Below are 15,645 nucleotides of genomic sequence, written 5' to 3'. Positions count from 1 at the left end.
TGACTGTAACTGTCAAGCAAGAATATATCTTTTTAAAAAAAAATTTTTTTAATGTTTACTTATTGTTTTGAGAGAAAGAGACAGAGCAATGAGTGGGAGAAGGGAAGAGAGAGAGGGAGATACAGAATTCGAAGCAGGCTCCAGGCTCTGCGCTGTCAGCACAGAGCCCGACGCAGGGCTTGAACTCACAAGCGGTGAGATCATGACCTGAGCTGAAGTCAGATGCCCAACCAAAGGGGCCACGCAGGCACCCCAAGAATATATCTATTTTAAAAGTTATTCAAGTATGACTGTTTAATTTGTATTTTCTCAATGTGCATTATTATTTCACATATCACTTACACACTTGCTAACAGTAAACATTAATGTCCATGAAACATTTAATTAGCTGCCATACAAATAGGTCACTACTTAACAACTGTGAGTTCAGCTTACAAGGAAGTGCAGGTGATATGAAGAATAATCCAGGTAAAAGCCAATATCCAGTAATTTAAAAGCCTATGTATATTCAACACAGAATCATGAAGGTCATAAGGAATATTCAGCAGTGTGTGGAATCTGACCTAGCTGGAATATTCTGTCTGGGCTGAAAAGGAAAGCAGCACTGACTTGGTCCCTGAATCCTCAGCATGTGCATTCAAATTTTCAATCCACTGGTCCCATATGACGGCAACACAATCTACAAACCTTGAGAACCACACTGTAACACAATGGCTGGTGTAGCCAAGACACCCACTGTTTTTGAATGAAGTATTTACTAAATAAGTAGAAATTTTCATCAACATATTGCTAGGAAGAACTAATTTATTTCTTCAAAAAAGAGATATATGTTTAGAACTTCAGAGATATTGACTTTTATAAATAGCTCGGAGATAACGGATTCATCGTAACAATCCACACTTTTTACAAAGCACAGTTTTATAAAATTGCAAATATTTAAACTGACGGTGTTAAGGAAATAAAACACCTGTGTCTGATGAGAAGTAAGGCCCCACCCCTTTATCCTAATCAAAAGGCTTTCCTTCTAGAAAATAGTTTCATTGTCCACTGTTCTTTGATCAGCGGAGATGAATGCTAATTTGTGATTCACTCAGTACCTGCTCTCTATTTATAAGTGTATCCAGTTAAATATTGTCGGGGAGCAGAGCCAGGGATGATGTGGACTGCAGCAAATACTAAGAAATTAGGTGAATCTCAGTTCTAAAATGAGGATGAAACAGGGGCGCCTGGGTGGCTCAGTTGGTTTCTCCAGTGGGGTAGTCCTCACTAAAAACAGCCTTCGCTGGGGCACCTGGGGGGCTCAGTTGGTCAAGTGTCCAACTCTTGAGTTCGGCTCACATCATGATCTCACAGCTCATGACACAGAGCCCTGCATCCGGTTCTGTGCTGATAGCACCGAGCCTACTTGGGATTCCCTCTCTCTTCTCTCTTTGCCCCTCCCCTGTTCATGTTCGTTCGTTCGTTCATTCATTCATTCATTCATTCTCTCTCTCTCTCTCTCTCTCTCAAAATAAATAAACATAAAAAAAACAGCTTTTAGGGGCACCTGGGTGGCTCAGTCTGTTAAGCATCTGACTGCGCCTCAGGTCATGCATGATCTCACAACTCATGAGTTCAAGCCCCATGTCGGGCTCTGTGCTGACAGCTCCGAGCCTGGAGCCTACTTTGGATTCTGTGTCTCCCAATCTCTCTGCCCCTCCCCTGTTTTTGTGAGAGCTCTCTCTCGCTCTCTCTCTCTCTCTCAAAAATAAACATTAATTTTTTTTTCAAAAAACTAAAAAAAAAATGAGTATGGAACAGACATGCTGATGTTTTGGTTTGTTTTTGAGCTGCTGCCATAGAAGACTTGGCATAGACTTCCAACATTTACATACTCAGTATTCAAGTGCTTTGTAACTAAAACACACACACACACACACACACACACACACACACACACACACACACACTGGCTAGCAGCAAGCACCTCCCAGACTCACTCATAGATACATATATTACAGACTCTTTCATTACTTTATCAGCTATTTGCAGTAGGGAAAGAAAAAAATGCCACATAATTAGGTTAGCCCTGAATCTTCTGACCCTGACTCTTCACCTAGGACCATGGGGGTGTTTGCCCTGCTCTGCTCACCAATGACAGATGGACGATCCCTGGCTGGAAACATGAAACTTATCCTAGAGTAACTTGATTCCATTACATTGTTTTATTCAAAATGGAAAAAAAAAATAAAGAAGCAACAAGATTGTGGGGGTCTAAACCATTTTAGAAGTGATTTTTTTTTTCCTGGAAAGTGTTTTTTTTTTTTTTTGGATTGAGACATTTAATGATTTTCCTTAATTTTTATGCACGCTGGTAGACAGAATAGCATGACACTTTGCATCTCCACATGCTTACACACCCTGACCACTGGGCACTGTATAAATCTGTGTCAGCCATCAGGTGCCATCACCATCTCCCTCTTTCACTCCTATTCCCCAGAGTACGCCCAAGAATGGGCGGAGCTCAAAACAACTGGGGTAAAATCCAGCACTTACTCCACAAGCAGTAGGAAGGACAGGTGAGGGAAGGTCAGAGTGGGAGCTACTGCTGAAAAGTTGTTTACAGAAATTGACATCCAGAAGTATATGAAGTGATTTTTTTTACATACAAGCCCATATAATTACAATGCTTACATACTGATTTGAATATTAATACATTGGGAAAAAAGACAGAGTAAGAAAGAAGTGGCATTTTTACAAATTATAATATCTTGTTACGAAAGACAACTAAGTGTTCCTTCTCTAGATTTTTGATACTTCAGAAAATATTAAATTCTTCCTGTTATTGGTAAGATGATTTAGAATTACTCTATGATTTTAATTTAATTTAATTTTTATTTAATTTTATTTAGTTTAGAGAGAGAGAGAGAAAGTGGGAAGTGCAGAAGTAGAGAGACAGAATCCCAAGCAGGCTCCACATTCAGCACAGAGCTCAATGTGGGGCTCAATCCCGCAACCCTGGGATCATGGCCTGAGCCAAAATCAGAGTCAAATGCTTAACCAACTGAGCCACCCTGGCATCCCTACCCTGGCTATGATTCTAAAGTAAATGTAAACTTTTTTTTTATGACAACTAATTAAGGGCTCTTGAGTATGGAAGAGTCCTCAGTGTTTCCTTCAGGATAACAGTAATACAAAGGAGAGCTTTGGAACAATATCCATGTACAAGGAGATAAGTTTGATTTGTTTGTGACTTAGGGTAACATAACAAAATTGGAGTTTGTGGTACAGACTATATTGGAAACCTTGACAGAAAGAAAACCTAGGGATCTTTGTACAATCTCTGAACTTTCTTTTCCTTCTGTTTTCTAGAATTAATCATTCTCTCATTGCCCATTCATACTTAAACCATGATTAATAATGTTGCAAATAGTCCTCCAGTAAACAAGTGGCAAGTTTTCTTAATTTTGTTAACCAAAACTCTTCCAGCTTATTTAAGAATCCCAACATGTGGGGCGCTTGGGTGGCTCAGTCGGTTGAGCATCCGACTTCGGCTCAGGTCATGATCTCGCAGTTTGTGGGTTCGAGCCCCACATTGGGCTCTGTGCGGACAGCTCAGAGCCTGGAGCCTGTTTCAGATTCTGTGTCTCCCTCTCTCTGCCCCTACGCCACTCACGCTCTGTCTCTCTCTCTCTAAAAAAAAAAAATTAAAAAATTAAAAAAAAAAAGAATTCTAATATGTCCACAGGGATAAAAAGAAACTTCCTAATTACACGAGATTAGAATAGTTTCCTTTGTACATCAATCAAATCTTCGTACCATAAGCAAAGCCAGGTCAAAGTTGAGTAATTTCAGTAATATATCATCACTCTTCCATCCACTTACATAACCACCTACTTTAAAATCAAAACTGTTCATATTTCAACTCTCTTTAGGACTCCAAGAGAAAAATGTAGGTTTTGAATGTACATGATCTACATTGTACGACAGTTTAAGTAGCATTGACAAAATGATAATAAAAAAACACGAAAGGATATAAAAATGTAACTAGAAACATGTAACAGTCTGTGGACTTCATGATCCTATATAAATATAAAAGTGTAAATTATATAGATGAAAGGGTTCCGGAGTGGCCCCTCCCAGAATGTGCCACTTTGACAGGTGAGTTATTGTGAACACAAAGCCCCTGAGACCCTGTGTCTCAGGAGATACTTTTGTCCCTCTCTTAGCCACACAGAAAAATCTCATTTGGGGTATTTCACAGAATATGAATTATTGGAGATAAATTTTACCTGAGTGAGTCCTCTGTATGTAGAACAGCCAATTAGCAAACATCTGCTTTTCTTATCACCCTATGAACTGCACTGTTTTCTTGTAAAATCCTAGACCCCTTCCCCCTTCTCCTTAGTTCAGAAGGACATATATTTCTGATTGTGCCTGTATTTGGAATGTCTATGTGGATTCCCATGCATATGCCTATTAATGTTGATTTCCTCCTGTTAATCTGTCTCATGTCAATTTGATACTTGGTCTGGCCAGAAGGACCTTGAAGGGGACAGGGATTCTTGCTCCCTGACACAGACATGGGTATTCACAAAGCAGTAAACATTGAACAACCATCTCTCTGGGACGAGAAGTCCTGATTCGTAGCACTGGTCATTGTCCATACTCACAGTGGCCACCATGGCCACAAAGGTGAGGTCACTGAACTCGGAGTAGGGAAGGGAGCTCACCATCGGTCCTCAAGCAAGTAGGAGTCAGCTTTTCAGCTCCTACAATACACTTTTTTAAGTAAATTATTTTATCTAAAAAGGAGAGGCAATGTGCCATTCTTTATCTTGTAGGAAAGTGATGTGCTGTAATATTTTGGAAAACGATATGGCAGTGTTTACCAAGATTAAAAGTATATTCCTATACACACATATGCATATATAATTTTTCCCATAGTGATTCCATTTTTAAATTATCTATTTTGGGGTGGCGCCTGGGTGGCTCAGTCAGTTAAGCAACTGACTCTTGACTTCAGCTCAGGTTACGATCTCATGGTTCCTGAGGTTGAGCCCCAAGTCAGGCTCTGTGCTGACAATGCGGAGACCACTTGAGATTCTCTCTCCCTCTCTCTTTACCCCTCTCCCACTTGCTCTCTCAAAATAGATAAACATTTAAAAATAAATAAATAAATAAAACTATTAAAAGGATATAGCTCTGACAGCTTTTAAAAACACTAAGAAGCTTATAATCTCCTATATTTAATATTCCCATTTTATAGTATAGGATTTAAATTTATAATAAAAATTGTTATAGATAAATTAACCTTTTCTTTCACTTATTGCCAGTTCCAATCCTTCCTCTTGCTGATTCACGCATATCCTCGTATTTCATAATTTTATCCCTGAAATGCTAACCACTTACCACTCTCTCTCTCTCTCTCTCTCAGTTGTGGGCAGTCTAGCAAATTGCATACAAATTGTTCCAGAAGCCTTCAAAAATATTTTAAATTAAACATTAATTCAAATGTTTTTGCTTGAACTTCTTTAAAAAAATAGCTCACTTTACTTGAACTTCTTTTTAAAAAATAGCTCATTTTAAATAGCACAAGAAAAACTGATATATTCCACAGCAATCTTATTTTTCCTTAAATTTTATTAGAGATTCACAGTCAAACAAGAGAAGCTGTGTTTTTTTCTTCTCATTTTCACTGTGTAGAAAAACTATTTAAAAAAAAGATTTCAGGGTTTTGAGGAGCTCTGAGAGGACCCCCCCCCCCAGTAGATATTAGTTTCTCCTCTATCTGTTGTTTGCACTCTAATCTCTGCCCGTGGACACCAAGATACTGACTTGAGAATTTTGAACGAAAATTTAGAAATCTGGCTTCAAAAATTAGATCTCTATCTACATATATCTACTATCTACCGACTGTATAAAATAGGCAAATTAAATTCATATATATTATATATAAATAAATATACTTTTATATAAGCAAATATATTTATATATAATTATATTATATATAAATAAATATACTTTTATATAAGCAAATATATTTATATATAATAAATATATAAGATAACATTAATGTAAATATATATTATATATTTAATTATAATTGTACACAGACAAACTTTCCCTCCCTTCCTGGCAAAATATCTCTAGCTAAAAAATGGCCATTATAAACTTGTTCATAACAGCTGATGGAGGATGCTTTCTTATTTCCACTCTGAGTGGTCTTCATGCTCTGCTATAGAAGTAGAATGACATTGCTTAGGAATCCTTTAAGGCACAGGCTGGCTTCAGAGTCTAATAACCTATTCGGAACATGATCTTGTCACTTGCTATGGACTTTTTCAATATTGGAAGCTATCTGTAGCCAGCCCTGTCAGATTTTTGCTGAAATACTAGCTCTATTCCTCTTGTTAACAAATTCCTCTCCTCCTCCTCCTCCCCCTTTCTCCTCTTCCTTTTCCCCTCCTCCTCCTCCCTCTCCTCCTCCTTTTTCTCCTCCTCCTCCTCCTCCTCCCCCTCCAGGTCCCCCTCTGACTCCTCTCCACCCCCTTCCCCAGGTTATCAGTGTGTCCAGCATCAGGAGATGCACAGAACTTGGTGCAATCTAGAGTTGGCTACCTCACCCCTTTTGCTACATAAGACTTCCTCAGCCTCCTTTCTCTAGGCTGACTCTGTGATCCCAGGCTGGAGAGGGAAGTTAGAAGGGAGAAGACTCTGGGTAGGAGTTTCCTCACAGTCGAAGGATGATCAGCAAACAAGAAGAGTCCTGGTTTCACCCCCTTTCCAGCTGCTGGCAGTCAGACCTGAAATGCAGCCGCGGTGCTTAAGGCCGTGGTAGTCACTAGCACCTGATGAACAGGACACTGGGAAAATGGCCAAGTGTCAGGAAAGGGGCCCAGTGTGAGGGCAGAAGAAACCCGGTCCTTGGTGATATACCTGAGGTGCCAAACCAGCACCTGATCCACACACAGCTGGGGCTTTATTAAGATAACAGTAAAAGTCCACGTTATATAAGTGACTGGTTTTCAGCTTTTCCCTTCCTGCTGTACATACATCCTGGTTACAGTCCCAGTAGCTGACATCTAGTGAGCAGGTGTTCAAGAAATGACAGCCAAGGGGGAAAAGATTACCAACTGGACATGTCTTCTCTTTCTTTGGCATACTTGGCGATCCCCCAGGGAGTAAAACATGCAGGTATTCCACTTCCATCCTGTGAGATGTTTGCACAGAGGGTCTGAGGCAGAGCCCGGGAACCTGCATGTTTAGTATGCACCGAGGTGATTCTCCTGCAGGTCACACTCTGTGCCACATTCTGTGTCACATTCTGTGTCACAATTTGAGAAACGCTTCAGGGCGAACTAAAGCCAAATTACCGAAGGGTGGGAATGTGACTCAGAGTGAAGGGAACAGTGGGTAGAAACACTCCTCCTGTTCCATTCCGTCCCATTCTCCATCTAGAAGAACAGAACATATAAATTATGCTGTGGGCAGCCTACCCCGTTGAGGCCACAAATTCCAGCGGGCACTCTGCAAGCACTGACACATTTTGGGAGAGTTCTTTATTCCTAAGCTCCCAGGAGGGAAGCGAGGGGGAATGAATACTCACATTAGCTTGGATGATGACAAAGTACCGAGTCTTGTCTTCATAGTTGAGCCTCTTCCTTAACACCACATTCCCAGTCAACATGAGGGGGATTTCAAAGGTGTCATTGGATGTCTGCCAACAGGGAGAGAGACAGAATCAACTCATTTGAATAGAAGATGAATTAGAGAATGCAGTATTGCAGCTGAGTCTCCCAGAAAGTTAAAGATAGTAGGCTTATCACCTGAAAATGAATGTTGCCTGTAAGCTTCCGATTTAATACTCCTTTCGTGTCTAAAAAGTTTCCATGTTGATGAATGGGTTTTACCAGAGTCATTTGATAACAACCCGGAAACTCGTCACCTGTGAGTTTTTAATGTATTTTTAGGGTTACCCTGGGACATTTCTCAACCAAACTGCAAGTATCTAAACATCTTCTCTATTACCACCATTTGTTTTATCACCCAAGAGCCCCAAGCATAGCAATTTGTGATGTCTACATAATATCCCTTTTCAACGTTGTTGTCAGGGAAGAAAAGGAGGAGGAGGATGGTGACCTGTACGTGGTTCTGTTAGCTCGCGCATCATTAACCAAAACACGTCATTCTTCCAACCAAAAGAAAGCGCATTCCTGGCACATCTCCAAGGAGAGGAAGAACAAGAACATTTTGGAAATGAGCACAAATGCTTTTGCTTTGAATGTGGTTAATCAGCTGAGCAGCTATTAATCCCTAAATTTATTACTTATTTGTTATATTGTGTTGTATTATTATATATTTTTTTATTTGAGAGAGAGGGAGAGAAAGTGGGGAAAGGGGAAGAGGAAGAGAGAGAGACAGAGACCCAAGCACACTTTGTGCTAGTGCAGAGCCTGATGTGGGGCTCGACCCCACGGACTGTGAGATTATGACCTGAGCCGAAATCAAGAGTCGGACGCTCGACCTACTGAGCCACCTAGGTGCCCCAATTCCTCATTTATTTTAGATAAAATTCAATGACAATGATGGCACAAGAGAAGAAAAATGAAGAGAAACAAGAGAGAAGAAAGCTCAATGTTAACTACTCTGATTTTGCTCATGGGTTAAAAGAGTTTGCAATGTTGGTAATTATGATTTTATGATTTTGGCTAGTAAAAATGCCTGCTTCTTCTTTATTCCACATGCAGTATAAATGTTCATTCACATCATAATGAAAATATAGGTGGGTTAAGAAAGATGTAGGGGTGCCTGAGTGGCTGAGTCATTTAGGCGACCCACTTCAGCTGAGGTCATGATCTCATGGTTCACAAGTTCAAGCTCCATGCTGGGCTCTGTGCTGACAGCTCAGAGCCTGAAGCCTGCTTCAGAATCTGTGTCTTCCTCTTTCTCTGCCCCGCCCACACTCACACTCTGTCTCTGTCTCAAAAATAAAATAAAAACATTGAAAAAAGAAAGATGTTAACAAGGCAGGTGACCATCTTCAATTTACCCTGTATTATAGCCAAAATAGAAACTTTATCTCCTCTGTTTTGTGTAGATTTGTAAAAAACAAATAAAGAAACAAACAAAAAGAGACTTTCCAAAGTAGATGTTTATAGGACATTCAAAAATGATGACATAACAGTAGGTATGGCAGACAGATTCCTATGGGAGCCCTCTCTATCCCCACTTCCTGATGGGCACCTGCACCTTTGTGTAAACCCTCCACCTTGAGTGTAGAAAGGATCTGTGACCTGCTTGTAATCATCAGGATACAGCTTAGGTGATGAGCTGTCACTGTTATGGCCACATTATGATATATAAGACTCCATGTTGCAAACAGACATGGTCTAGACACTCTCCTTGCAGAAGTCACAGGGTAAACAGCCAAAGAACTAAGCGTGGTCTCTCAGAGCTGGGAGAAGCTTCTAGCCAACAGCAAGCAAGATGCCAAGGGCCTGTGTCTTAACAACCATGGAGAAACAATTTCTGACAGCAGCCTGAGTTCACTTGGAAAGAGGTCCTTCCTTAGTTGAACCTCCACCAGAGAACCAATATGCTCAACACCTAGACTACAACCTTGTGACAGCCTAAGCAGAGAGCCCAGCTTAGCTGAGCCTAGACTCCTAAGTCACAGAAACTGTGCAAACATCAGTGTGTGTTGTTTTAAGACACTAAGTTTGTGATGGTTTGCAACACAGTATTAGATAATTAACACACTATGCTAATCCCCAAGACTCACCTAAGGGATCACTGGTGACATATAGTAATGGCAACTGATATCTGCTATGATCGCTGAATCTTCAACATAATAATTTCAAGTGATATTATATTTGTTATTTCTCTAATATTTAGGAACACACAGACATGAGGATAAACTCAAACATGTTCTTGTGTTAGAATCATCCTCTTTTTTAAAATACAGAGACAAATGGACAACACATGTCCCCTTGGTTTTCAACAATTCCTCAAATTCTCCCTTTCTTAAAGAGAAAACAGCTCGACATAGATTTGGAATTCCAGTGCTTCCGGTAATAAACTGGTGCCAGTGGTAGGGGCGCCTGGGTGGCTCAGTCGGTTGAGCGTCCGACTTTGGCTCAGGTCATGATCTCACAGCTCATGAGTTCGAGCTCCGGACCGGGCTCTGTGCTGATAGCTCGGAGCCTGGAGCCTGCTTCAGATTCCATGTCTCCTTTTCTCTGTCCCTAACCCACTTGCATTATGTCTCTATCTCTCTAAAAAATGAACAAACATTAAAAACATTAAAAAAAAAAAAGAAAAAACTGGTGCCAGCAGCAAATGAGCTGATAACTCGTCACCGAAGATCCACAGCCATCAAGGAAATGGAAGCACGTTCTTCCATTGTTATTAAAACTTTGAAATGATTATATCATTGTTGCTGTTGCCTGATATTCGGGAAGGCCAGAATGGTTCAGAAGCAAAAACAAGTATGTGCCCTTGTCTTCTAAATGCATACTGAAGAAAGAAACTTATTGGGCATTAATTGTTCTGTTTCTATATGGTTGATTATCTCCTACTTGACTCAGTCTTTCCACAAACAACACCTATAAACTCTGGGAAAAACACAAAAGGCAAAGGATACCAGATACCCCTCAAGAGATAACCAAAGCAGACACACTCTGGGAGATGTCACACACTTGAAAGAAGAGACAACATGGGTGAGTTTGCTGCTTTATGGTAGTTAGTAGCTTGAGGGCCAGTTACAACTCTGACAGAAAGCCTATCTGGCCTGAAGAATCAGGGGATAGATTTTGGGACAATCAAAGCTGATGGAAGGGGAGGGGAGGGGCAATCAGAAAGGAGAAAGCCAGGAAGGGAGAGGACAAAATCCCACTTAGAAAGGGTGTTCAGGTCTGTAGGTGAACTCCATGCCACACCTGCATGAGGGAGACTATAATAGATGGACTAAGGAAAAATGTATACTAAATTGAGATTTGAGCTACCCCCAAGAGTTTTTTAACTTAAGTCCAACCATGTTCTCTGGTAGATTAAAAACAAACAAAAAAATCTTTTCAGAGGAATATGATAGAATTAAAAGTCTCTCCAGAACATCACATTCACAATGTCCAGGAGAGGGTTCAAAACAGCTTGACCAATGATGAACCGGGAAATGTGATCCCTTTTCAAAAGAGGGAGAAAGTCAGGAAAGGCCAATGTCAGGACAAGTAGACACAGATTTTAAATAGACTAACACACTATTTAATAGTGTGTTTAATAAATAGACAGCTATTTTACCCACATCTGTGCTCAGAGATGTAAGAAAATGCTCACCACGAGGGAAAACGAGAAATTTCAGCAAAGAAATGTAAACTCTAAAAATACTGGGGTGCCTGGGTGACTCAGTTGGTTGAGCATCCAGCTCTTCATTTCAGCTCAGGTCATGATCTCATGGTTCATGGGTTCAAGCCCCACATTGGGCCCTGTGCTGACAGCATGGAGCCTGCTTGGGATTCTGTCTCCCTCCCTCTCTGTCCCTCCCCCGCTTACTCTCTCTCTCTCTCTTTCAAATAAATAAATAAATAAATAAATAAACAAACAAACAAACAAACAAACAAACATTAAAAAAAATAAAAAAAATAAAAATAAAAATGTAGAAAATTTAGGCCTGAGGATTATACTAGCTGGAAAAGAAGAAAAAAGAAATAGACCACTTGACACATTGGACAGATTCATTTGGAAACCAGAACCCCTGCTGTCATATTTCTATTTCTTCAGAGAGAAGGGAAATCTAGATTTGAATGCGAAATTTCATGGTTTTTAGATATTGGCTCAAAAAGTATTTAAATTAAAATGTGGCCAAACAAAATGCTTGTGAATTGAATGAAACTCCAGGTCATTAATTTGTGATTTCTGCTAGTGATTAACATAGCGTCAGTTGGAAGACAGACAAATGAAAACCCTGAGAGTTTTAATTAGAACAAACCAGTCTACACTTTTACCATTACCGTACCCTGTGGGACTAACATGAAAGAAATCATGACTGTGGCTACAAAAGCCAGAGGTGCCACGTTTTCAGGTTAAATCTATTTGTAATACAGTGTTGTTCTGAAATGGAGAAATCAGTATTGGAATATTATGGTGTGAAGTTTAAAGGTGGGTTATCTCTGTCAGGACATGGCTGGGTCAATGCTTTCTCCCCCCGATAACCCTAAGGTAAGTGCTCGTGTGGTGTGTGATTCTTTTGTCCCAGTGAATTAGGCCCACGGCCAGAGGATGTCTTTATTTATTCCACAGCAGTGCTAGCTGGCTCAAGTACGTTCTTCTCATTCTGTAATTTGGACACTGCATGTGGCTGATGGGCTTACCCAAACTACAGGTAGTAAAAGGTGCATGTTATGTTTGACGGTGAGTTCACAAATCCCTGAAAGGGGGGAAGACTGCAGAAGGAATTACTGCGCGGGTAACAAGGAGTTTCGGCCTCACAAAACTTCTAAAAGACGGCTCCTAAGTAATGCATTTTTTGTCTCACACTATTTCTAAACCTTGGATAGTTTTTTTTTTTCTTTAACGTTTATTTATTTTTGAAAAAGACGGAGAGAGACAGAGTGTGAGTGGGGGAAGGGCAGAGAGAGAGGGAGACATGGAATCTGAAGCAGCCTCCAGGCTCTGAGCTGCCAGCACAGAGCCCAACGTGGGGCTTGAACCCACGAACCGTGAGATCATGGCCTGAGCTGAAGTTAGACGCTTAACCAACTGAGTCACCCAGACGCCCCAGGATAGGTTTGTTTTTAATGCAGTGTAATAATCCTTTCCCTAAAATCCATGGCCTGGCTGTTCCATTTTTACAGCTTGAAGAATACAAGTTAGGAAACAGCCTTCATAAAATGTAAGCTAGAAACACGACACGCACATACGATTAATTCTTTCAAAAACCTAAATAGTAAGAAAGACAAACAGTTCACACATGGGGCGTGAAGTAGCTGCCTGTCCCTGCTGTTAAGGGAAAGCATTTCTCTTGTCCTTTTTTCCTCAGTTCCTTCTTTGATCTTTTCCACTCGATTTTTTGAGGAGACCTTCCTACTTACTGTCCTTCTCTTTCCCATTCTCATTACTTCCCCACTTCTCTGTTTCATTGCCTCTGCCTGCAAACACGTGGAGACATACATGTCAGGGGGTGAGACAAACACACAAAGACCATCCAGTCCCTTCTTAGACCCTGCTATGCCCAGGGGATTTTCTGTTCTCCATTTTTGTTCCCCTAATGTTTACAAAAGTTTAGCATGAGGACTAAACCATTTTATCAGGATGCAGTGGAGACAGGGTGGAGCCCACGCTGACCTGAACCCGGTCCTGACTCCAGGGCTCAGAGGCACTAAGCAGAGCTGGCCAGCCACACACCTTCGAGCCCAGCTCCCTCCTACCCACCAACTGAGCTTCCAGAAGGATACAGCTGGAAGGGGCTATGCTGAGAGAAACAAGTCAGAGAAAGACAGATATCATGGTTTCACTCAGGTGGAATTTAAGAAACACAGCAGATGAACACTGGGGAAAGGAAGGAAAAATAACACACAGCCTGGGAGGCAAACCAATAGCAGACCCTTAAATACAGAGAACAAACTGAGGGTGGATGGGGGGGAAGGGGGCTGTTGGGTGGGGAGGATGGGCATTAAGGAAGGAACTTGTTGGGATGAGCACTGGGTGTCGTAAGTTAACTAACTTGAGAATAAAAACAAAAAAAAAAAAAAAGGAAAGAAAAGAAAATGAGACTGTGCTTTCACGACTCAGAGTTCTGAGGGTAGATTTGGGAGGCAAGTCCCGTTGGCCATTCTTGGTCTCTACAAGCTCAATGTGTTTGTTTGTTTTCATGTTTGTTTAAAGCTTATATGCCAAAACCATAATTTAAAAGTAAAGACAGAACATTAACTTCCACACCTTTCATTTTCCCAATATTAAACATAAAGGAGAAGTATTCACTGAGAAAATTCACTTCAGAAGTGCTGTGGGGCAGCCACGGTGCCCTGACAACCCGTCTGGGCTGAGAGGAGGAGGAAGACAGAGGGCGGTCATGCCAGCCCAGGCTCAGGTCGCCTTTATCAGCGTGCTCTCTCACGTACCATAGTGGGGGAAACACTCTCACAGTCCCATGGGAGACGTGGTGCAGAAATCCCACGGTCTAATAAAAACATAAGTAATTAATCTTTAAAAAGACAAACGTGGGGCACCTGGGTGGCTCAGTCAGTTAAGCGTCCGACTTCAGCTTAGGTCATGATCTCGAGGTTTGTGAGTTCCAGCCCCGTGTCGGGCGCTGTGCTGACAGCTCGGAGCCTGGAACCTGCTTCAGACTCTCTCTCTTCCTCTTTCTCTCTGCTCTTCCCCCACGCACACTCTGCACCTCTCTCTCTAAAAAATAAATAAGCATAAAAAAGCCAGTGTGTCTGGCTCACATTCTGTCCTCTCTCTGTCTTGCTCAAAAATAAGTATTAAAAAAAACAGCTTTGTCCCTTGTCTTCCTGAGGCTTCACTGGTGGAGAAGGGGCAGTGATGTCACTTTGTAAGAGCCACAAAGCACAGGCATCACACTGGTGATGTCATCCCCGGTGGTTTATTTACGATGCTCAGGAGTCTGCACACATAATGGAAATGAGGTGACAATGGCATATTACACCTATAAATATTTTTAAATTGTTATTTCCCAAGCCCACCAAAACCTTTCTAAAAGTTTTAGAAGCATACCACAAATAGTTAAAAGACTGTAATTCTGGGATGGCTGGTAACAGCGGGAGGACACTAACGTGGCTGGAGGAGCTAAGGGTTGTGACAATACGGTAAGTGCCAGCTGCAGTAAACATCCCTCAGAGAGTCCACACTGCAGGTGGGGGCTGACATACCGGGTCCTCCGGATTGTACTGGATGACGTATTCTATCTGCCCATTTGGTCCATCATCTATGTCTGTAGCTCCGTTGTCTCCTGAAAACCCTGTAAATATTGTGGTGCCGACCGGAGTGAGCTGAAAGTAAAACAAGAAAGACACGGTCACTTCTCATTCATCCAGGGCACAGCAGAAGTGTCCCAGCACCCACCCAGCCTCTTGTCACACAAAGGAACACAGCAGGCAGCTGTCCACCGCCAGAGACCTGAAGCGTTTCAAGACAACACTTGCAAACCTTCATGGGAGTTCTCGCAAAGGCTGCAATTTCCATCATCACGGTCCCTGCTTTGGGTGGAAAATAAAAGGCCCTCATTCAGCGGGAACACTTGTGGACCAATCGATCACCATCAGCATCTTAGGCCCTGTGGAGAAAACGTATCTGCCGTTCCTCCTTAAATAAAAACCCTCGATGCATTAGGTCATCGACAAGCTGGAATTTAAATTGTACGAAGGAGCTGGCGACTTTACATTAAAATCAAAAACCAGTTCAGAGACACCAGTGAAACGACAGGCCTGTGGAAATCTGAGGACGAGAGGCTGGGGACAGTGGTGCCTGGCCCATCAGAGGAGGGAGGGGGCTGATGGCTTCTTCTGTCCTTGCAGGCTGTTGGCAACACGGCCGTGTATTTTCATTTTGGATGAAACCCAGGGATTCGCTGTTATTTTCCATGACCTATGGGGTACCTCTGCACAGGGAGTGCATTCCTACGTCCAGACCTTCCAGTCCTCAGGT

The 15,645-nt window shown here is 41.6% G+C and overlaps 1 protein-coding gene across 1 annotated transcript in view; it reads right to left on the bottom strand.

Annotated features, from left to right (window-relative positions):
- The window catches only part of PCDH15 (protocadherin related 15), an 850,076-nt gene that overhangs the window by 465,366 nt on the left and 369,065 nt on the right, over positions 1-15,645 (bottom strand). Inside the window, exons 6-7 of the mRNA XM_047824821.1 lie at positions 14,871-14,990; positions 7,589-7,699 (exon numbers count right to left, since the gene is read on the bottom strand). Coding sequence (XP_047680777.1) covers positions 7,589-7,699; positions 14,871-14,990 — 231 coding nt within the window. The remainder of the gene's footprint in view (positions 1-7,588; positions 7,700-14,870; positions 14,991-15,645) is intronic.

The sequence above is a fragment of the Prionailurus viverrinus genome, chromosome D2 (genome assembly GCF_022837055.1).
Source record: "Prionailurus viverrinus isolate Anna chromosome D2, UM_Priviv_1.0, whole genome shotgun sequence".
Classification (NCBI taxonomy): domain Eukaryota; kingdom Metazoa; phylum Chordata; class Mammalia; order Carnivora; family Felidae; genus Prionailurus; species Prionailurus viverrinus.
The sequence above is the reverse complement of the archived record's forward strand: the minus strand, read 5'-3'. Positions and strand labels throughout refer to the sequence as shown.